The 22808-nt window shown below is 41.7% G+C and overlaps 1 protein-coding gene across 1 annotated transcript in view; it reads left to right on the top strand.

The window, feature by feature from the left end:
- nup133 (nucleoporin 133) overlaps positions 1–22808 on the top strand; it is a 61232-nt gene that overhangs the window by 18970 nt on the left and 19454 nt on the right. Inside the window, exons 9-19 of the mRNA XM_028568185.1 lie at positions 1283–1433; positions 5811–5959; positions 9642–9733; positions 12384–12547; positions 13033–13127; positions 13817–14041; positions 14513–14635; positions 15939–16038; positions 18392–18655; positions 19999–20132; positions 22210–22368. Of these exons, the coding sequence (XP_028423986.1) occupies positions 1283–1433; positions 5811–5959; positions 9642–9733; positions 12384–12547; positions 13033–13127; positions 13817–14041; positions 14513–14635; positions 15939–16038; positions 18392–18655; positions 19999–20132; positions 22210–22368 (1656 nt within the window). The remainder of the gene's footprint in view (positions 1–1282; positions 1434–5810; positions 5960–9641; positions 9734–12383; positions 12548–13032; positions 13128–13816; positions 14042–14512; positions 14636–15938; positions 16039–18391; positions 18656–19998; positions 20133–22209; positions 22369–22808) is intronic.

Here is a 22808-nt window from a genome sequence, read left to right on the forward strand (position 1 = left end):
ATATCTATATTTTTTTATAATTACTGACCCCTTTTAAGTTTATAAATTAAATTATTTGTTTCACGTGTCTTATTAGCACATTTTACGGTTTACTTCATGACCTCCAGGCCGCCACTGGTTTGAATTTATGAGAGTAGTAAGGTATAAAGATGGCAGTGGTGGCCTAGGTTAAAGGAGTACTCCACTGTTTGTTGAAATAGTTCTTATCACGGTCTCCCCTGGCTGTAGATAGGTGGGCCAACGCATTTTTTGTCTCAAATAATTAGGTTGTTTTTTTTGTCTTTTTGTTGGCTCACAACATGCTAACCGGCAACATAGGAATCCATTCACTACGCTAAGCTAACAAGCGGTGGCGCTGCCGGTGTTGCACCAGACTAAAACGATGCATGCACATAAAATGCGTTGGCCCACCTATCTACAGCTAGAGGAGACCCCACCTATCTACAGCTAGAGGAGACCCCACCTATCTAGAGCTAGGGGAGACCCCACCTATCTAGAGCTAGAGGAGACCCCACCTATCTAGAGCTAGGGGAGACCCCACCTATCTAGAGCTAGGGGAGACCCCACCTATCTAGAGCTAGAGGAGACCCCACCTATCTACAGCTAGAGGAGACCCCACCTATCTAGAGCTAGGGGAGACCCCACCTATCTACAGCTAGAGGAGACCCCACCTCTCTACAGCTAGAGGAGACCCCACCTAAGACCCCACCTATCTACAGCTAGAGGAGACCCCACCTATCTACAGCTAGGGAGACCCCACCCCACCTAGGGGAGACCCCACCCTATCTACAGCTACAGCTAAAGGAGACCCCCACCTATCTACAGCTAGAGGAGACCCCACCTCTCTACAGCTAGGGGAGACCCCACCTATCTACAGCTAGGGGAGACCCCACCTCTCTACAGCTAAAGGAGACCCCACCTATCTACAGCTAGAGGAGACCCCACCTCTCTATAGCTAGAGGAGACCCCACCTCTCTACAGCTAGGGGAGACCCCACCTATCTACAGCTAGGGGAGACCCCACCTATCTACAGCTAGAGGAGACCCCACCTATCTACAGCTAGGGGAGACCCCACCTATCTACAGCTAGGGGAGACCCCACCTATCTACAGCTAGGGGAGACCCCACCTATCTACAGCTAGAGGAGACCCCACCTATCTACAGCTACTCACCATTTCTAGTTAAAAAAAAAAAACCTCATGAAGTGAAATATTCATGCCTTTTTTTAAGCTTTATTTTAGAAGACGCACACTTTATTTTTTATCAATGTCTTGTTTTCTCAGAGCGTGGACGCGCTGCAGGCTACGCGGCTGGTGTTGCCGCTCTCTCCCGGCTCCGCTGCCTTCCTGTACAACGAGGAGATGGTGTTCGCTTGCTCCACGGGAACCAGCAGGGGAGCGCTGCCTGATGAGAAAATCAGCTTCAACTCACCGGGTGAGGAAATCTACTTCAAAGTCAAGAAATGCTTTTCTCTTGTATGAACAATGCAGGAGCCACATTAGAAAGAACTTTTACTTTTTATCTACCAAAGTTAAAATGCTCTCTGGCTTCATCCTCGGCTTCAGATGGAAATTTTTATTTTATTTTTTTTTTGTATAAATGGAGAGTGATGAAGTCATAGTTTGTAACACTGGTTCTCAAACTTTTTTCAATAATGTACCCCATTTGAATTGTGTTTTTTAAGCCAAGTACCCCCTGACCGATAGATTTACCAAACAGCAACATGTAACTGGAAAATATTTTTTAAACATTTCATTTAAATGCTGATGAAAAAAGGCAACAACTTCTTTTTAAAAAGGCAAGAATAGGTAGAAAATGGTACCAAAACTTAAAAAGCAGCGAAAAAACTTTGTAAAAAGCGACAGACTTGTAAAAAAAAAAAAAAACACACACACACAGTAGAAAGAAGGAAGACAAACTTTAAAAAAAAAAGTGACAAAAACCTTAAAGGGCAGAATTGTTTTTTGAAAAAAAAAACGACAAAAACTTTGAGAAAAAAAAGGAAGGAAGGCAGGAACAGGTTAAAAGTAGAAAAAAAAAAAACTTTTTTAAATGACAAACTTCAAAAACAGCGACAAAAACTCTCTGGGTTCAGATGAACAAATTATTAATTTTTGTATAGAATGGAGTAGAGGTCGACCGATATGGGTTTTCTCAGGCCGATGCCAATCTTTTGAAATCAGGGTCGGCCGATATATGCTGCCGATTATTTTTGGCCAATATTTGCTTGTTTTTGACCTCTATTTGAAAGATAAAATTTAACACTAATAAGTACTTAAGATACACAAAATTTCTCAACAAAAACATTTATTGAACACTTGAACACCAGTCTGCACTTGTATACTTACATTAAACATGTATAATGTAAACACATATATTGTATAAATAAACAAAACTGGTAAGAAGAAAGAAAGAAAATAAACTTAACTTTGTCAAATAAACTTTTCAATGAAAAGATAAAGTTTAGTGCACTTAGCAGCATTTGTCAAACATCTGAGAACAATAAAATAAATTAACCATTTTAACAATAGTAGTGCTGACACACAGTAGCAACCAGCAGCATTTCTTTGTTTTGGTGTTGGCTGGGTGAAGCGCTGCCATAAGGGGCTGGTTTTCTTTTCAGCCATCAGACTTAATGACTAAAAAAGGGGGAAAATACAAGGTTAAGTTAGTATTTTTGTATAGTATCTTCTTCAAGTCTTTTTATAGATAGGTATAGATATAAAATCTAACATTTGTTTTATAAATCAGCTAATAATTCAGTGCATTGTAAGTGATACAAGGCTAAAAACGTTTCTATCATCTTCCCAAAAACTGTCCTGAAACATGTATTTTTGTTTTGTTTGTTGACAGACAAAACCAAATGGACAAAACTTAATTATCGCAAAAGGGGGGAAAACAACTTTAGGCCATATGGTCAAAATTAAATGATTTAATAATAATGTAATAACTATAACTTATAACAATAATGTATTTCACTAGTAAATTGCTGTTGAACGACAAAAACAACCACCATGGCAAAAGGGTATTTTACAACAACTTTGAATGCACCGCGACGCACCGTCTGTGTTGTTCTTCAGACAAGTAGACAACAACAGCTGCACACTGCTTAACATGTTGCTGTTGGATCATATACAGTGAAATAAATCACACTTTACACCGTTTAGCTGTCAGCATTTTAATTGTGTTTAATCCATCTTCTAGCTAACGGTAAGCTAACATTAGCTGCTGACGAGTGTAATGTTAACTAGCGTCACATGCTGCGATGTTTCTGTTATTCTAACATTCGTTTTCGAGCATCAGACAGCAACGCAGGCATATCAGTGGCGCCGAAATGATTCACAGAAATCCGCGTTGCTATTCGGTCCGGTAGATACGGGTCGTTAAGGCACAGGTGCCATATTAGCAGCGGGTCTACTCGGTAGCAACCCTAGCAACGACGCTAGCAAAGCAAAGCCAGTCCTTCACTAGCCTATGGTGCGGTGGTCTCTTTTAACTACAACTTCTTTCTCTGCATTGAGTTGACAACCCTCTCAAATATAGACACACAAACAGAACAAATAATAAAAGTCTCAGATCCACTGTCTGTGATTGCAAAATTCTAGCTTAATTATTGTGACATGACAGCTATTAATATCCAAAGTAGCCGAACGTCATGTCGCCTATTCATGTTTTTTTCTCGAAGTTGGCAGTAACATGTCATACGTTTTTCATTAAATATATAGGACTTTAAGAATTTAATCCTTACCGTTTTCTCCGAGGAACATCTCCTTCCTTAGGCACTGAGTGAGGTCTGCTCACTCTGCTGGTAACTGACTCAAGGGGCAGCGTGCGTCGAACACGTGTTCCTCAACAACAACAACACCAGGCTGCCCGCAGATGCGCCTGCCTATTAATCGGCTTGATATTGGCCGATGCCGATTATGTAAAAAATCGGTCGACCTCTAGAATGGAGAGAGTGATGAAGTCATAGTTTGTAACACTGGTTCTCAAACTTTTTTCAATAATGTACCCCATTTGAATTGTGTTTTTAAGCCAATTGCCCCCTGACCAGCGATAGGTTTACCAAATAACAACAACATGTAACCGAAAAAACAAACATTTAAATGCTGATGAAAAAAGGCAACAAAAACTTTTGGGAAAAAAAAACAACATAAAAAGTCAGTAGAAAGAAGGAAGTATGGCAAGAATAGGTGGAAAATGGTTTCAAAAACTTAAAAAGCCATGAAAAAAACTTCATAAAAAGCGACAGACTTGTAAAAAAAAAAAAAACACACAGTAGACAGAAGGAAGACAAACTTTGACAAAAACCTTGAAAAGGGTGTAATTGTCTTTTGGAAAAAGCGCCAAAAACTTTGACAAACTTGGTGAAAAAAAGAAGACGGTAGAAAAAAGGAAGGAAGGCAAGAACAGGTTGAAAGTAGTGACAAAAAGCGACAAAAACTTTGAAAAAAAAGCTCTCTGGCTTCAGATGAACAAATTATAATATTTTTTTATAGAAATGGAGAGTGATGAAGTCATAGTTTATAAGACTTAAAGGATTCTTAAGATAAAAATAAATCTGCTAAAATAGTTTATGCATTTTGACCTGCAGATTTACATGGCAGTGTTTTGTGTACTGATCATAAAGTCATAAAGAGATTAGCTTTTGAAGGAGAAAAAATGTAAGAAACTTTATTTAGTACTTTTTTTTTTTTTTTTTTTTTTTTACAAATTCGTACAACCAACAATTTGTCCATGCAGGTGCGTTTTGAAAATATCACTGACTTGAAAAAAGGACAATTGCGCAGTCTGCTGTATCGCGATATTTTTGACCAAATACCTCTATATTGATACCGCAAAGATATTGTAGTGTTGACTATTGGTGCTTTCACAAAATATTTACACAATGAGATTTTTGATAAATAATCATCAGTAATGTTTATTATAATGACTAAGTGGGTAAAGGTGAATACTAGAACAGCTAGAACAGTCTGGTAAGTTCAGAAAAGTACATCACTTTACTGTAATGCAGCCTTTAAAACCAGGAAAAGACAACACTTTGCCATATTACGATATCAGGATATCCAAAATCTAAGACAATATCTAGTCTCATATCACGATATCGATATACAGTACAGGCCAAAAGTTTGGAGACACCTTCTCATTTAATGTGTTTCTTTATTTTCATGACTATTTACATTGTAGATTCTCACTAAAGTCATCAAAACTATGAATGAACACATGGAATTATGTAATTAACAAAAAAGTGTGAAATAACTGAAAACATGTCTTATATTTTAGATTCTTCAAAGTAGCCACCCTTTGCTTTTTTTGATAACTCTGCAAACCCTTGGTGTTCTCTCAATGAGCTTCATGAGGTAGTCACCTGAAATGGTTTTACCTTCACAGGTGTGCCTTGTCAGGGTTAATTAGTGGAAGTTTTTCCCTTATTAATAAAAAAGCAAAGGGTGGCTACTTTGAAGAATCTAAAATATAAGACATGCTTTCAGTTATTTCACACTTTTTTGTTAAGTACATAATTCCATATGTGTTCATTCATAGTTTTGATGCCTTCAGTGAGAATCTACAATGTAAATAGTCATGAAAATAAAAAGGAAACACATTGAATGAGAAGATGTGTCCAAACTTTTGGCCTGTACTGTAATATCGATATTGCCCAGCTCTAAACTTTAAAAAACAAAAAAAATTGGGAAGAAAACATGTTAAATCAAATAAACCCATGATAGAAAGACCTAATAATTTAATAACGGCAAGCCATGTGATGAACCAACAGTGGAGGTATCTGAATGGGTTTCCCTCTCCGTCCAGGTGATGGTGTACGTGGCGGAGGCTGCTGCGCCGACCTGCCGGTGTTTTTCTCCCAGAACAGCGGCCTGGTGGCGGTGGTTGCCCGGGAGACCGCCTCCATCCTGCCGGAGACCATGGAGGACTCGCTGTGCTCCTCCCTGGCGCCGGAGGTAAAACTCAAACCAGCAGCAGCTGGGACGGAAAAGGCTGAACGCTAGACGAGCAAGATCAATATTCATTTATGCACAAATCTTAGGGCTGTGGTTGATTTGAAGAAATTCTTAGTCGACTAACACTTATTCAACAGTATCGACTAATCAATTAGTTGATTTAATTGACAGATCTGTAAATCTGAGTTTCTCTGCAAAGAGTCGTGCAAAAACTACCCCTTTTAATTCTTGTGTTTACCAGAGATGTGCTCGTACATTTCTTGGAAATATGTCATTCACCACGAAAAAAGCATCAAACATGACTAATGGACTAAAGAGATCTAAGTTGACTAAGACCAAAACGACCGATTAGTCGACTAATCCACTAAGAGAGAGCAGCCCTAATATATTGTGCAAGCAGTTTATGATTATTATTACCCGACTAGGGCTATTCCAAATAGAGGTGTGAATCTTCACTGATCTCCCGATTCGATTATGATTATCATGTCAGCACTTTGATTCGATATCGCGATACATCACAATGCGTCAAATAAATGTTTCTGTTAAAGCCATGTAGGAAATTTAATTCATAGCTTTTCAAGCTTCAAAAACCAAACATTATGCAGTGCTCTAATACTAAATAAACTGGATACATAAAACTATACAGCACTGAGCACTAGGGCTGCCACCTCTTAGTCGATTAGTCGACCAATCGGTCGTTTTGGTCTTAGTCGACTAAGATTGCTTTAGTCGATTAGTCATTTTTTTATGCTTATTCATGCTTAATTACTGATTTCCAAGAAACTTCTGAGCACATTTATGGTAAACACAAGATTTAAAGTGGTGCTTTTGCAGGATTAATTGTGGAGAAACTCAGTTTTACAGATGGTTAATTAACTACATTTATATTGTGCTTTTCTAGTCTTAACCTCCTCTCAAAGCGCACAGCTCTGTCAATTAAATCAACTAATCGATTAGTCGACAAAATCGTGTGTTAGTCGACTAAGAATTTCTTTAGTCAAGGACAGCCCTACTGAGCACATGGCACTTCCTGAATGTGCAAAAACATACCAGAATATGTAAACAGAAATGTTGTTAGGCCTACCTTAAATTGTAAACCGAAATCAATCGATTATGAGCCGGCCGATTATCGATGCAGCATCGTCCATGATTCGATGCATCGATTATTTGATTAATTTCAACACCTCTAGTTCCAAATACCGTGTTTTTGTATTTTTGAAGCTTCGGTACTTATCAACAGCTTCGGTGGTGCAGCCAGTGCGGGGGTAGAGGGGGGAGGAAGGGCACGTTCAGACCAACGAAAGCAATTGTGCGGCGGTGGGAGTGTCACTTAAAGGACAAATTGTTCACGTATACAGGCGGGCGCCATCTTGGGGAAAAACAGTCACGGCCAGTCGAACGACGAACGCGGTGCAACGTGAGCTGAATGGTCACTTGAAACCTCCCACGGTCCATGGTTTCCCAGTGGGTCGATAGGAATTACATTTGTGAAATGTAATTACACGGAAATGCATGAATTCTGTTTATTAAAGGAACACGCCGACTTATTGGGACTTTAGCGTATTCACCGTAACCCCCAGAGTAAGACAAGTCGATGCATACCCTTCTCATCTCCGTGCGTGCTGTAACGCTGCTTGACGGCTCCAGCATTAGCTTAGCCTAGCACAGATCCTGCAGGTGAATGGTTCCAACTAGCCTACTGCTCCAAATTGTGACAAAAGTGACAAAATAACGCCAACATGTTCCTATTTACATGTTTTGATTTGTAGAGTCACAGCGTGTACAAAAAACAACGTAACATGAGACACAGCCACCTTCTAACAGTAAACAAACCAGGAACTATATTCTCAGACAGGCTTGCTGCGAGCATATCACTCCGCCCAAGTACTATATTGTTCCGCCTGAGAATATAGTTCCCGGTTTGTTTACAGTTAGAAGACGGCTGTGTCTCATGTTACGTTGTTTTTTGTACACGCCAGACTTCTACAAATCACAACATGTAAATAGGAACATGTTGGTGTTATTTTGTCACTTATTGGGAGCAGTAGGATTACTGGAACCATTCACCTGCATGTTCTGTGCTGGCCTGATGCTGCTGGAGCCGTCAGACAGCATTACAGCATGCATGGAGATGAGAAGGGTATGTATCGACTAGAGATGTTCCGATACCGATACCAGTATCGGTATTGGCTCCGATACTGCCTAAAACGCTGGTATCGGTATCGGGAAGTACTGGAGTTTATGCACCGATCCGATACCACGTAATAAAGCCCTAAAGAAAATCTACATTAAAAGTAGTTTATTTATGTTCTTTTTCCATTATAACTGACTGTCAAACTGGAGAATAAAAGAAAGTTCTGGGGCGTTTATTGTTTGTGTTTGTTCATGTTTCACAAAGAGTTTAACCTGAGCCAGACCGACAACCGAGATAGAAATCATATCACATCCATACAGAGATAGTAGTATACAGCTGTTAAAACATAATGAAATATATGACACTCTGGTATCGGATCGGTACTCGGTATCGGCCGATACGCAAGTTCAGGTATCGGAATCGGTATCGGGAAGCAAAAAAGTGGTATCGGGCCATCTCTAGTATCGACTTGTCTAACTCTGGGGGTTACGGTGAATAAGCTAAATTCCCAATAAGTCGGCGTGTTCCTTTTTAAAATACATGGGTGACGTTCGTCGTTCAACTGGTTGTGACTGTTTTCCCAAGATGGCGCCTGCCTGTATACGTGAACGCAACTGTCTTTTATAATCTCTCTTTTTAATAAACTGTCTGTACACTTACAAAGTTCTCAATGCCTCGGTTTACATCGGACCCTCATTATGCTACCATGGAAGTGTGGTGCTATTTTGAGCCTTGTTAGTGGTGTAGAAATAGAGATTTCTTTTTACTTTACCCTTTGCCCCGACTACTAGCGCTACCAGCTAATTAGCGTTTTGCGCTAAAACTGGTCACATCTGATTAGCATGAAAATTTATCCCAGAGGTCGACTCGGTACACACGTGTCTTATTAACCCCTGGGTTTATTTTGCGCCAGATTTGTCCTTTTTAAATGGCTCATTTGTGTGGCGTTCTGTTGTGTTTTTTAACCCCCCAATGTAGAGACAAGTAGACTTTATATTTCACAGTTACTGTTTTACGTCAGATTGTTCATCGATCTCGTAATTTCCGACCGCACTTGAAGGCAGCGCAATTTCCGGGAGAGAGAGAGAGAAAAGACACGGAGCGACTGTGCAGGAAACCCGGGCAGTTCAGTGCTTGTGTTTTGGTGTTAAAACAATCTTGTGGCAGCGATAGAGGCAGTGATGTTTCCTGTTTTCTGTACGGGACTCTCACTCCGCCTCAAAACGTACCGACGAAGTCTGATCGGCAGTTATGTGACCGCAGCGTTACGTCTGCTTGCGTTTCTCCAAAAGTTGAATCTGTCTCAACTTCATTGCAGTGTGAAAGGAAAAACCAACAAAAATATGAATATTCAAATCCCAAAATTTAAAATATAACTCCTACCCAACGAACGATACCTGATGATTCGGATCCAGCCCCCATACCGGACTCCAGTAAGACTTCAGCCACAAACTGGAAATCCAGTTAGGACAACGGAAACTTAAAAGATGCACGTGATTGTTCCTGAATATAAAATGCATTTCTAATTTAGATTCTTTGTGTTTGCAGGTTTCAGCCATGGAGACTCCGACCAGAGCTGAGCCTGTAGCTCAGGAAGACAAAACCAAACTGCTGAAGGCGGCGTTCCTGCATTTCTGTCGGTAGGTTAACAAATCACAAATCTTTATATAAAAAACCAGGGATGCACCGAATCCAGGCTTCGGAATCGGCCGAATATTGGGCTTTTTGACGGGGTTCGGTTTCCACCGCACCGAACCCTACGCTTGCACTACGCACGCTTCGCTGGTCACCGTAGCGACGGCGCCGTTGATTACGGGAAGGTGTTTACGTAGGTGGAGCGTTCAATGCAGCAGGCTGTGAGAAAGTGGACATGGATCTGGTGAGCAGAACAAGTTGTAGTTTGGCAGCACTTTCAGTCAAAAGAAGGCCATTCAAGTCCAGCTACATGTTCAATCTGTTCAATGCTGATTGGTCTGGTGGTGGCGAGGACCCTAAACTATACACAACATGGCCGCTGTTACAACATCTGGTACGAAACATCCGAAAGAATACGAGTTTTGCACGAAGGAATCTCCAGACAGCAGCCTGAATGCAGCAACTTCAGGTACGGCAAAGGAAGGACAGTCCCAGTTTACTTCATTCATGTGTTTACTAGGGCTGCCACCTCTTAATCGATTAGTTAATTCATAGCTTTTCAAGCTTCAAAAACCAAACATTATGCAGTGCTCTAATACTAAATAAACTGGATACATAAAACTATACAGCACTGAGCACTAGGGCTGCCACCTCTTAGTCGATTAGTCGACCAATCGGTCGTTTTGGTCTTAGTCGACTAAGATTTCTTTAGTCGATTAGTCATTCTTTATGCTTATTCATGCTTAATTACTCATTTCCAAGAAACTTCTGAGCACATTTATGGTAAACACAAGATTTAAAGTGGTGCTTTTGCAGGATTAATTGTGGAGAAACTCAGTTTTACAGATGGTTAATTAACTACATTTATATTGTGCTTTTCTAGTCTTAACCACCTCTCAAAGCGCACAGCTCTGTCGATGAAATCAACTCATCGATTAGTCGACAAAATCCTATAAGTGTTAGTCGACTAAGAATTTCTTTAGTCGAGGACAGCCCTAGGGTTTACTGTGTTAATGGACTGAGGATGGGAGGATTCGGTATTCGGATTCAGCAGAATCTTAACCAGTGGATTCGGTATTCGGCCGAACACCAAAAACCTGGATTCGGTGCATCCCTATTAAAAAAAATCTTTTATTGATTGTTTGGAAAATGGGAATGAGTTGGCTGCTGGTTTAACACAATACCGCATTGACCCAAATATAAAACGACCCTGATAATAGGACGACTCCACCGATCTCACGGAATCAGCTGGTTTGGGGACCATGGTTTGCTTTTTTTTAAATATATTTATATATTCTGGGACTCCATATTTTCTTTGCTGCTGCTCTGCTGAGTTTATCACCATCATCTTAAAGTAAGCATCCAAACTTCTTATTTGTCTGCTAACTTGGCTAACTACCTTTGAGCCACTTTGTTCTGGACGCTCACCGAGTCTCTGCTTTAGAGCTGCACAAGATATTTTTTTTTTTTTTTTTCATCGCCATCGCAACATCAACTGCGCAATAATAATATCGCGAAAGGCTGCGACATATCACAAAAGACACAATTTGTTTGTGTTAGTTGAAAGAAAATATCAGCAGAAAACTGAACTTCATAATGTCATTTTCATTAGTGGTGCCTTTTTTATATTCAATTCAATGTTCAATTTGTCTAATAAAAAATGTTGGAAATGATTTTCTTTCATTTGTTTAAAATTAATAGTTTAATATCTGTTTATGTATCGCAAGTGTGTATGTGTGTGTGTGTATATATATATATATATATATATATATATCTATATATCTCGTTATGGCAATATTCAACAACATTATTGCATGTTAGTATTTTACTCCTATAGTGCAGCCATAGTCTGCATCTTTGCCCCCGGCTCTGGGGATGGCTCCGGTCTTAGAGACCCATTCAAGTTACTCAGTAACTAGCTCACTTTTTCCGTTATTATATTCGGGGACAATCAGGTTTAATCAAGTTATTCAATTATAACCAAATCATTTCATTTACAAGTAAAAACCTCAAACAGGCAAGTTTTTAAATATTCACAAAAAAGGGTTTCTTTTCTCTGCATCATGTCGGTTTGAGTGATTTGGAACTAATTCCCACGTACGCGTGTGTTGCAAATGTGTGCAGCCGAAGTGAGGCAATGCCCCGCGTTGGCTGTGGTGGCAGTATATGGGCAGTTTAATGCATTCGACAACATGAGAAGATTGGAATGAATTTGGAGAAACACAATTGTAATGTGGTATCTCACTGTGCAGCCAGCAGAGAGGTTGTTATGACCCGGTAATCCAAACATGAATAAAAAGTTAAATCCTGCCAGTGGAAGGCAAAACAAAGCAGGATCGGTGAAGTGCTGTCAGCCACAATGCTCTGCATAAAGGCAGGCTCTCTAGATAAAAGGCACTTCATAACCTCTGTATTAAAATGTTGTTTTAATGACTCAGCATATTGCAACATCAACACATTGTCTGTTGCACGTTTGCCTCAATTTGCATTTTTAAAAATCCTTTTACGGAGTTAATTTATTATTGAACAGACTTTATAAAAAGATTGTTTTTGAAGGCTGGTATCAGTAGTTTTAGACTGAATCTGCACGATTTTAGGATTGGAATTTAGGACCATTTAGTCGTAGGAAATGAAAACTAATCTTCTCTCTTCCAGTAACGATCTGGTGGGTGCTCAGACGGTTACAGACGAGCTGTTCCCCGCCAACGCTGACGGGGAAGAGGGCGCCGAGCTGGACGGCCTGGTGACTCGAATCAACCTGGACCTGGTGGACGACTACCCGGCCTCCGACCCCCGCTGGGCCGAGTCGGTCCCCGACGGTGGGGAGACAAAGCATCAAATGCACGAAAAAAAGCAATCATATTAAAGGGGAACTTTGCAGTTTTTTTTTTTGTTTTTTTAAGCTTAATGTACCTTAACTGAACAGCTTCGGAGTCATAGGAATGGTTATGTGACTTTTTTCGGGTTGAATGGTGGTCTTCTCGCTCCCCCTAGCGCCTGTGAGCGGAAAAACCTCCCTCGCAACTTTTGGACCAGCTGCCTCAGCGTCAGGAAGTATTGCGTGATATCAGGTCTTGTGATTTAACAAATTATGGCACTGCACACATCCAGGAACCGGCTAGCTATAAGAACAAGGTAGCGATGGAGTTTTTCACACTATCGTCATGGCTGAGGAAATGTCCTAAACTGCATAGTGCCCCTTTAAACAACCTGAAGATTGTGGAAGTACTGTTTATTTTGTATTACTTTTGCTGTATTTAATTTCTGTTTTCATCCAAACACTTTTCTGTTTCTGTTCGCCCAGAGAGCGGTGGCTTTCCTCTCACCTCCCTCATCATCCTCCACCAGCTGGAGGACAAGATGAAGGCCCACGGCTGCTTCATGGACTTCCTGCTTCAGGTGCACAAACACAAACGCATCAGGAACCCCTTAAATGTGTTAAATAATGGGGCACAGAACTTGTCTAGTGGCCTTACAACAAATCCAGCCTGTTATTTAAAAGAAAATCCTATTTTAGAGCTGTACTAATCTCTTTAAGAATACAGCATTTCATTTAGTATTCTAAATAATTATTTTTTTTTTAAGTTTGTTGTTTTTGTCAAAGTTTTTTGCAGCTTTTTCTGACTTTTTTTTTTTTTTTTTTTTCGCTAATTTTTTGAAGCATTTTTGTCAGTTTTTTCAACCTTCTATAAAAATGTTTTTCAAATGCTCTCTAATAGAATTAAAATTAGATTTTTCTAAATAAGTTATTGCTTGCGTAATGGTCAGTGTGCGGGACTTTCTCTAAACTTCTGATTAGCTACTTTTGATCATATCCTACGCACCTGACTGACAAAAGAGGTGTGCAAAAAAAGCTTTCCTATGAAATGCTATCTAATAAATTACCCAAATTAATTGAAAATATTGAACTGATCATTTATTTTACACTGAAGAATGTTGTATGGAACCATCCACGGTAAAACAATGTTGACAATTTGTTGAAAGAAACCCACATTTTTGATATACAGACTATAGAGACTGATATAGAGAAATTTGACCCAGGACACCAGCGTGGTTAATAATGACTCGTGGCTGTGCTCCTCCGCCAGGTGGGTCTGCTGGACCGGCTCGGCCAGGTGACGGTGCGGTCGTCTCCCGTGGCGACCCGCCTGCTGCTGTGCGAACACGCGGAGAAGCTTCAGGCCGCCATGGTGCTGAAGAACCACCACAGCAAACACGGCGAGCTGGTGAACCGGGCCATCGGCATCGCGCTGCAGAAGAACGGAGCCGCCGTGCCGCCCAGCCTGACGCCCGCCGACGTCTTCTTCAGAGAGGTCGGTTTGTGTCCCGACATCTCCTCACTATCTGCTAGCTGCCTGTCCCCTGAACACACTGTAAAAAACATCTCCTCACTATCTGCTAGCTGCCTGTCCCCTGAACACACTGTAAAAAACATCTCCTCACTATCTGCTAGCTGCCTGTCTCCTTAACACACTGTAAAAAACATCTCCTCACTATCTGCTAGCTGCCTGTCCCCTGAACACACTGTAAAAAACATCTCCTCACTATCTGCTAGCTGCCTGTCCCCTGAACACACTGTAAAAAACATCTCCTCAATATCTGCTAGCTGCCTGTCCCCTGAACACACTGTAAAAAACATGTCCTCACTATCAGCTAGCTGCCTGTCCCCTGAACACACTGTAAAAAACATCTCCTCACTATCCACTAGCTGCCTGTCCCCTGAACACACTGTAAAAAACATCTCCTCACTATCTGCTCTTTGTTTGTTTCCGGTGACCTCGCAGGTGTCCCAGATCTCGTCTGTGTTCGAGTGTTTGCTGGACGAGGAGGAGCGGAGTCTGAAGGAGAGCCCGGTCGACTCGGTGCAGTGGGCCGAGGTCGTTCTCACCGTCAACAACGTCATCAAGGTAAAAAATAATAATCGAAAATCGTATTTATCGTGATGCTTTTTATTGTTTTGTTGACATAACAACGTATGAAAACGATACACAATGTAGATTTGACAGAAGTACATTCCCTCCCTCCTCTCACTTCCCAGATAGCAACACTGACAAGTTTTTCTTGTTTTTTTTCCGCTCGTTTATTTTAAGCATTTTTGTCAGTTTTTTTACATTTTTCAAAATAAGTTATTGCTTGCGTAATGGTCAGTGTGCGGGACTTTCTCTAAGCTTCTGATTAGCTACTTTTGATCATATCCTACGCACCTGACTGACAAAAGAGGTGTGCAAAAAAGCTTTCCTATGAAATGCTATCTAATAAATTACCCAAATTAATTGAAAATATTGAACTGATCATTTATTTTACACTGAAGAATGTTGTATGGAACCATCCACAGTAAAACAATGTTGACAATTTGTTGAAAGAAACCCACATTTTCGATATAAAGACATAATGACGAAATCTCCTTCAGACATAATTAATAATTCCACATACCTGTTAATAGGGCTGGGCGATATGGAGAAAATCAGATATCGCGATATTCTTGTCCTAATACCTCAATGTTGATATTGTGGCGATATTATAGGGTTGACAATTGGTGCTTTAACAAAATATCTTCACAATGAGATTTAAGATAAATAATCTTCAGTAATGCAGATATAATGACTAAGTGGGTAAAGGTAAAACTAATAGAACAGTCTAGTAACACAGAAAAGTACATCACTTTACTGTAATGCAGCCTTTAAAACCAGGAAAAGACACCACTTAAGCCATATACAATATTACGATTTCCAAAATCTAAGACGATATCTAGTCTCATATCACAATATCAATATAATATTGATATATTGCCCAGCCTTACCTGTAAACTTGTCGCTTTTCGGCAAAAATCGCCGTTTTGAATGGGAAAATGTCATCCACATGAATCATGTAGATCCAAAGAGTTTTTATTTGGGGGTCCGAGACTCGGTGGTGATACGGCACCGGTGCCTTAGCGACCGTTATATACCGGTAAACACCTACTGTAGTAACTTAGTGAAGTAACGTTTATGTACTTTCATCAAAGATCAATTCACAGACGTGGAGGGAAATTCTCCCGGAGAACAATCGGATTCATTTCGTTATTACAAGTGAAAAGTAAGCGGCTCAGACGTCTGAAATGTTGGCAATTTTGGGTCATTTGATGTCGATCGCCTGCATGTCAGAAATGGGAAACAGTATGTATGCTTCAACATAGGTCCCTGAATGTACCTCCTGTGTCTGTGTGTGTAGGACATGCTTCAGGCTGCTAGTCAGTACAGGGAGACGAAGGCCTTCATGTACAGAGCTTCTGAAACCGCTGCTGCCGAGCCGGAGTACATCCCGTGGACAGGTACGTCTTTACTTCTCTATTCTCCAATTACCAACCGCCTCACAGGGTTTCCGCTGGGTCGTGCTCATATTATGCTTTTTGGCTTTTGCCATTTTCATTTATTGTGTTAAATATATTTTTGTGCACGTTTAGGCCTGTCACGATAACAAATTTTGCTGGACGATAAATTGTCCCAGAAATTATTGCGATAAACGATAATATTGTCATCGAGAGACCATTTGCATCTAATATAATGATAATGTCATAATAATAATAATAATAATAATAATACTACAGGTACACCTTTTCAAAGATCAATACACTTTTATTTCTAAAGAATATTTAACACTGGAACTGGAAGACATTTTAAATATCCACAATATGTCTTTGATCTCCTTTGGTATGTCGTCTTTCACGCTGATGTACAGTTGTGGAATTGCCGTTTGTGACACGTAAGTTCTCAGACTAGAGACTCTGTACTACATTTTACAATTATTTAACACTAAATATTACATTTAAATAATATATAATTAATAAATAAAATCTATATGTATGGCTATCTGCCACGTGGCGAGTAAATGTACCAAAATAGTTCTGTTTTTCAGTCTTCATTTTGGCGAAGGTGCGGCTTCTGCTCCTCTGCAGGTCGGAGCTTTTGGGGGCGCCGACACACACACACACACACACACACACACACACACACACACACACACACACACACACACACACACACACACACACACACACACACACACAGGCGCCAACGCTGACATACTTTCCACACTCCGTGTCCGCGGACAGCTGTAGGCTTGTACCGTTAATGTTCTGTGCATTGTCGGACACATGCAGCCACTTTCCTGAAACCGCTTGCGAGACTGACGAGTCCACAGCGGCGTGCATGTCCGAGCCTAGTACCCTATATGTATCTAGTACCCTATGTGTATGTCCGAGCCCGTCTCCACCGCCTCCACCTTGCAGGTTGTCAGCTGTGTGGTTTGGAATGAAAGGGAGAAAACAGGACGCCGAGTAACACGGTGGATATCGCTCATATACTTTATTTTTTTTTTGACGGCGCCTTAACTGCAAAGTGCTGCAGGAAACCCTGCTCCAACTCTCTCGCTCTCTCCGCCCGGAGTAGCCTACCGCCCACACAAAGACTATGCGAGTGACAAGAGGGTTCACTCCTCGTTACGCTAAGGAACCGAGAGTGGTCCTCCAGTCTCTTTGGTAGAGAGAGAGGGAGAGACGAGGAAAATAAACAAGCATGCAAATGGAAATTATCGCGGCCGGAAAAATTATCGAGCTCATTTTTTTTATCATGCGATAACTCGATTTATTGACTATCGCGACAGGCCTATACACGTTATGTTTAAAAAGTGAAAAAGCCCAAAGTCCCCCCCCAAAGGGACTTATCATCTCCAACAGAAAACTCTGTTCACCAACTGCTCCAAACAGCTCTATTGTAGTCCAGCCTTTACTTCAGAGACCAACGTGGTCACTTTGGAACACACGTTATAATGCTCGCCTAGCTGCTAGCATGGTATACCCTCATACTCTGCTTCTGACTGGCTAGTAGTCCTTACCTAGGTACTGTCAGGGCACGCCCTCATACTCTGCTTCTGACTGGCTAGTAGTCCTTACCTAGGTACTGTCAGGACATGCCCTCATACTCTGCTTCTGACTGGCTAGTAGTCCTTACCTAGGTACTGTCAGGGCACGCCCTCATACTCTGCTTCTGACTGGCTAGTAGTCCTTACCTAGGTACTGTCAGGACATGCCCTCATACTCTGCTTCTGACTGGCTAGTAGTCCTTACCTAGGTACTGTCAGGGCACGCCCTCATACTCTGCTTCTGACTGGCTAGTAGTCCTTACCTAGGTACTGTCAGGACATGCCCTCATACTCTGCTTCTGACTGGCTAGTAGTCCTTACCTAGGTACTGTCAGGGCACGCCCTCATACTCTGCTTCTGACTGGCTAGTAGTCCTTACCTAGCTACTGCGCATGTGTGACTCCCTACAAAGATGTTACAGAAGTGAGATGCCTCACCCAAAAAATAATCTTTGAGAAAATGTCATTCATAATGGTCATTAAGGTCTTTAAAAAAAGTCTCAAATTTTACTTGGTGAAACCTGCAGAAACTTTGGCCTCAGATTGCTGGAAATTACATCGAAAGCTTAGTTTTATTTAGAATGTCTGCAGAAAATATGACCTCCATGTTCAGTCCTAAAAATGAGTTTTCTGTTGATAAGGTGTCAGCAAACACAAAGAAATTAACAGCTCACGCTCTAAATGTCCTAAATGGCCGTTCAGTTACCTGTAAAAGTGCTTTTTATTTGGAGCAGAATAACGTAATGAACGTCTTCTCTCCCCCAGCGTCAGGAGGTGTTGGAGGCGTTCGCGGTGTCCTCTCCCGCCAGCACGAGATCATCCTGCGCTCTGTGTACCCGCACGCCGACTCCGAGCTGCGCAGCGCCCTTTGCGAGCAGCTGGTGGCGCTGTTGGACATCTACCTGGGCGGCTATGTGGCCCAGCTGACCTCCCTGCAGCAGCAGAGGCCCCTGGGGGCCAAACAGGAGCGCTACAACAGCCTGGAGATGGAGTACAGCCAGCGGCGCTCCGAGCTGCTCGCCCCGCTGCGTAAGTGGAGGAATAAACCGCACTGAGAGTCTAATGATAGAATCGGATTTCAATTAGAGCTGCAAAGATTAATGGATTAGTTGTCCACTATTAAAGGGGCTCTAAGCGATGTCACTCGTTTTTTAACATCTCCTCACTATCAGCTAGCTGCCTGTCCCCTGAACACACTGTAAAAAAAGCATCTCCTCACTATCTGCTAGCTGCCTGTCCCCTGAACACACTGTAAAAAAAGCATCTCCTCACTATCAGCTAGCTGCCTGTCCCCTGAACACACTGTAAAAAAAGCATCTCCTCACTATCTGCTAGCTGCCTGTCCCCTGAACACACTGTAAAAAAACATCTCCTCACTATCTGCTAGCTGCCTGTCCCCTGAACACACTGTAAAAAACATCTCTTCACTATCTGCTAGCTGCCTGTCCCCTGAACACACTGTAAAAAAAACATCTCCTCACTATCAGCTAGCTGCCTGTCCCCTGAACACACTGTAAAAAAAGCATCTCCTCACTATCTGCTAGCTGCCTGTCCCCTGAACACACTGTAAAAAATATCTCTTCACTATCTGCTAGCTGCCTGTCCCCTGAACACACTGTAAAAAAAACATCTCCTCACTATCAGCTAGCTGCCTGTCCCCTGAACACACTGTAAAAAACATCTCCTCACTATCAGCTAGCTGCCTGTCCCCTGAACACACTGTAAAAAACATCTCCTCACTATCTGCTAGCTGCCTGTCCCCTGAACACACTGTAGATGTCTTCATTTCATTTCGGACTGTGACGTCACAGTCCGAAATGAGCTGGCTAACCACAACCGTTAGCTCGTAGCGTTAGCATGCTAATGCTAACGCTAGCATGCTACGTCGTTCTCAATAGCAAAGCACTGCTACAACACACACAAGTTCACCATAATCTACAAAAGAACTGCTTACATGTGCTCCCTCGTTTAGAAGAAGTCTCCCAGCTAATCCTGCCTTGTAACTGACCAAAGTTGGAGAAACAGGCTTTCTTTTACTGTCTCTAGAGTTAGCTAGCTGACATCATCTACATCTGAGCTACTGGGCATGTGCGAGTGCAATCAAAGATAGTACAGAAAATGAAAAGAGGTCTCACTCTGTAGCTAAAACAGAGACCAGGTGAAAAGAGGATCTGCAGCAGTGAGAGAGAGAGAGAGCTGTGCAGTACAACAAAAAGATGGTATTTTTTGAAAATTAAACCATGTAAACCTATTCTGGTACAACCTTAAAATACAGTTATGAACCTAAAAATGAGCAGAATATGGGCGCTTTAAACGGTTTGAGTTATTATATATTTTTTTGTGAAGCAAAAGTACCTAATTGTGTGTTGCAGTGGAGCTGGGTCAGTACCAGTGGGTGGCAGCGCTGGCTGAGAAGTACTGTGACTTCGACATCCTGGTCCAGATGTGCGAGCAGACCGACAACCAGAGCCGCCTGCAGCACTACATGACCAAGTTTGCAGACCAGGTACGCAGAGAACCAGAAATGCTTTAGGGAAGACATGGAGACCGACCGAGACGCCCCCGTCTGACCCAGTAGTCCTACGCCCGGAGCCCGCTGTGGCGTCACGCTACCCAGCTCGTGGTAGCGTGGCTCAAACGTGATATTTGTGTTAGCATGTTAAAGTTTAGCTTACTAGACAGTTTAACGCTTGTGTTGTCATTGGGTCAAATTTTACCCGTTTTTTAAAGTCTTTTTATATTGTGAAATATGGGTTTCTTTCAACCAAATGGCCCAAAAATAACATGGATGCACGTTGTATGGCGTGGAACCCACACAACATTCTTCGCCGGTAAAAATTATGATTGCTTCCATTGATTTTGGGATGTTTTTAAAATGTTTAAATGGTTTCAAAACAGTATCTCGACTAAACTTTGACATATACCAGTCTGTGATCCACTCAACATCCTCTGATCTTAACTATTAGTCATAATAGTTCATAATGTTTATGGCTTTTTTTAAAGGAAAAAAAATGAGGAATCATTTCATATAGTTTTATTGACCGTGAATTATCGCGTTCTCGTATACAGGTGGCCTCCGTCTTGGGAGCTATCTTTTTAATAAACTGCCTGTAACTTGCCTGCTAACAAAGTTCTCAATGCTTTGGTTAACATGTAGGGACCCTCGTTATTCTACCGTTGACGTGAGGTGCTATTTTGAGCCTTTTTAGTGGTTTAAATAGCAATTTTGTTTGTACTTTCCCTGTGCCCCGACTACTAGCATTGTAAGCTAATCAGCGGTCCGAGCTAGCATGTTTCAAGCTACAAACGCATTCGATTTAGCTTGAACACATGTCCCAGAGAACGACAGAGTGGGTACACATCGGTTATTAACCCATAGGTTTGTTTTACGCTGGAATTTTCCTTTTTAATTTGTCAGTTGTGGCATTTTTTGTGACGGCTCTTACCGACAGAAGATCCCGAATCTCGTGGTCTCTCCGGTTAAGCCTAGGGTTCCGCTATGGAACCGGTTCCTACGCAAACGGTAGTATTCGGACCGGATTGGAACGAAAATTTCGGTTCCGACTGAAATTTTTTCCCTCTGTCGCTCTGGACAGCAGCAGACTCTTTTTTTCTTTCTCCCTTTTCTGCCGAGTGGCGCACGTGCCCGCACTATTCTCCGACATGCACTCTACAATCCCTGCTGATGGACGGCTTTTTGTACACGCTCCGAAACAGACGTAAAAATATCACACTCTCTCTGCAGTCTACCGTTAGCTAGCTACCGTAAATGTAGGCTACTTTTAAAATGCCATATTTTCCCCTCTGGGCTCACCAAAACGGACGTGAAAGCATGTTAATCGTTTACTGACTGCACGTAATCGCTAGTAAACACATTACATTAAAAAAACTCCTCTCTTTGATGTCATTTTTCAGTTTTTCAAGAATCTGTTTAGGAATCGGAATCGTTTTAAAAGTACCGGTTCGGCATCGGAATCGTAAAAATCCAAACGGTACCCCAACCCGAGTTAAGCCCGGGACACACCGAGCCGATTAAAAAAAGTAAAAAAGAGATGAAAAGAGGACAATGTGGAAGAAGAAGCAAGGAATGAATGATGAGGATACAAAAGAAAGAATGATTTGGGGGATAAACAATCAGAGGAGAAGATGTGAGTTGAAAAAAAGAAGGGAGAGCAAGAACAAAAGAGGAGAATAAGAAGAAAAAGGAGTAAAATGCAGGAGAGGAAAAGGTGAGGAAGGAAGGAATAGAGGGAGAAGAGGATGGCTGTTAGCAGCATCTATTGTTTCATGGTCTTTTCGTAAGTCTCGTGGTTATGACCCAATCGTTAGCCTATTTTTATAAAAGCGTCTGCTACGGAGCCATAACGTGAGCTACGAGGTAATGGAGCCTTTTATACGTTGTCGTGTTTCTTTAGAAATAAACAACAGAGTCTTTAAACACTTCAGATGTAAAGTGGCATTGCTGCTTTCTCTCTCTCACAGGATTCAAATTTAGAATATTCGTTGACAGCCCTGTAGTATGCCATTTCAATAACAGCCATGAAAGCGCTTACCAACTTCCTCTTTGTCACTTCCTGCCGCAGAACTTTGCAGACTTCCTGTTCCGCTGGTACATGGAGAAGGGGAAGAGGGGGAAGCTGCTGTCCCAGCCGGCCGCCCAGCACCAGCAGCTGGCCAGCTTCCTGCAGTCGCACCAGCACCTCAGCTGGCTGCACCACATCCACGTGCACGACTACCAAAGTGTACGACGCACACACACAGTGACACACTCACACACACACACACACAGTGACACATACACACACACACACACACACACACACACACACACTTTAACCATTTATTTATGTCCACATAAAGAAAAATTGTACAGGGACACAAATATTACAGATGCAGTACAATACAAGACAACTCATGGACCCATGACACACACACACACACACACACACACACACACACACACACACACAGTGACACATACAGATACACACACACACACACACACACACACTTTAACCATTTATTTATGTCCACATAAAGAAAAATTGTACAGGGACACAAATATTACAGATGCAGTACAATACAAGACAACTCATGGACCCATGACACATATATACACACACACACACACACACACAGTGATACACACACACACACACACACACACACACTTGTTTCACAC

This window comes from Perca flavescens, chromosome 2 (assembly GCF_004354835.1).
Source record: "Perca flavescens isolate YP-PL-M2 chromosome 2, PFLA_1.0, whole genome shotgun sequence".
Classification (NCBI taxonomy): domain Eukaryota; kingdom Metazoa; phylum Chordata; class Actinopteri; order Perciformes; family Percidae; genus Perca; species Perca flavescens.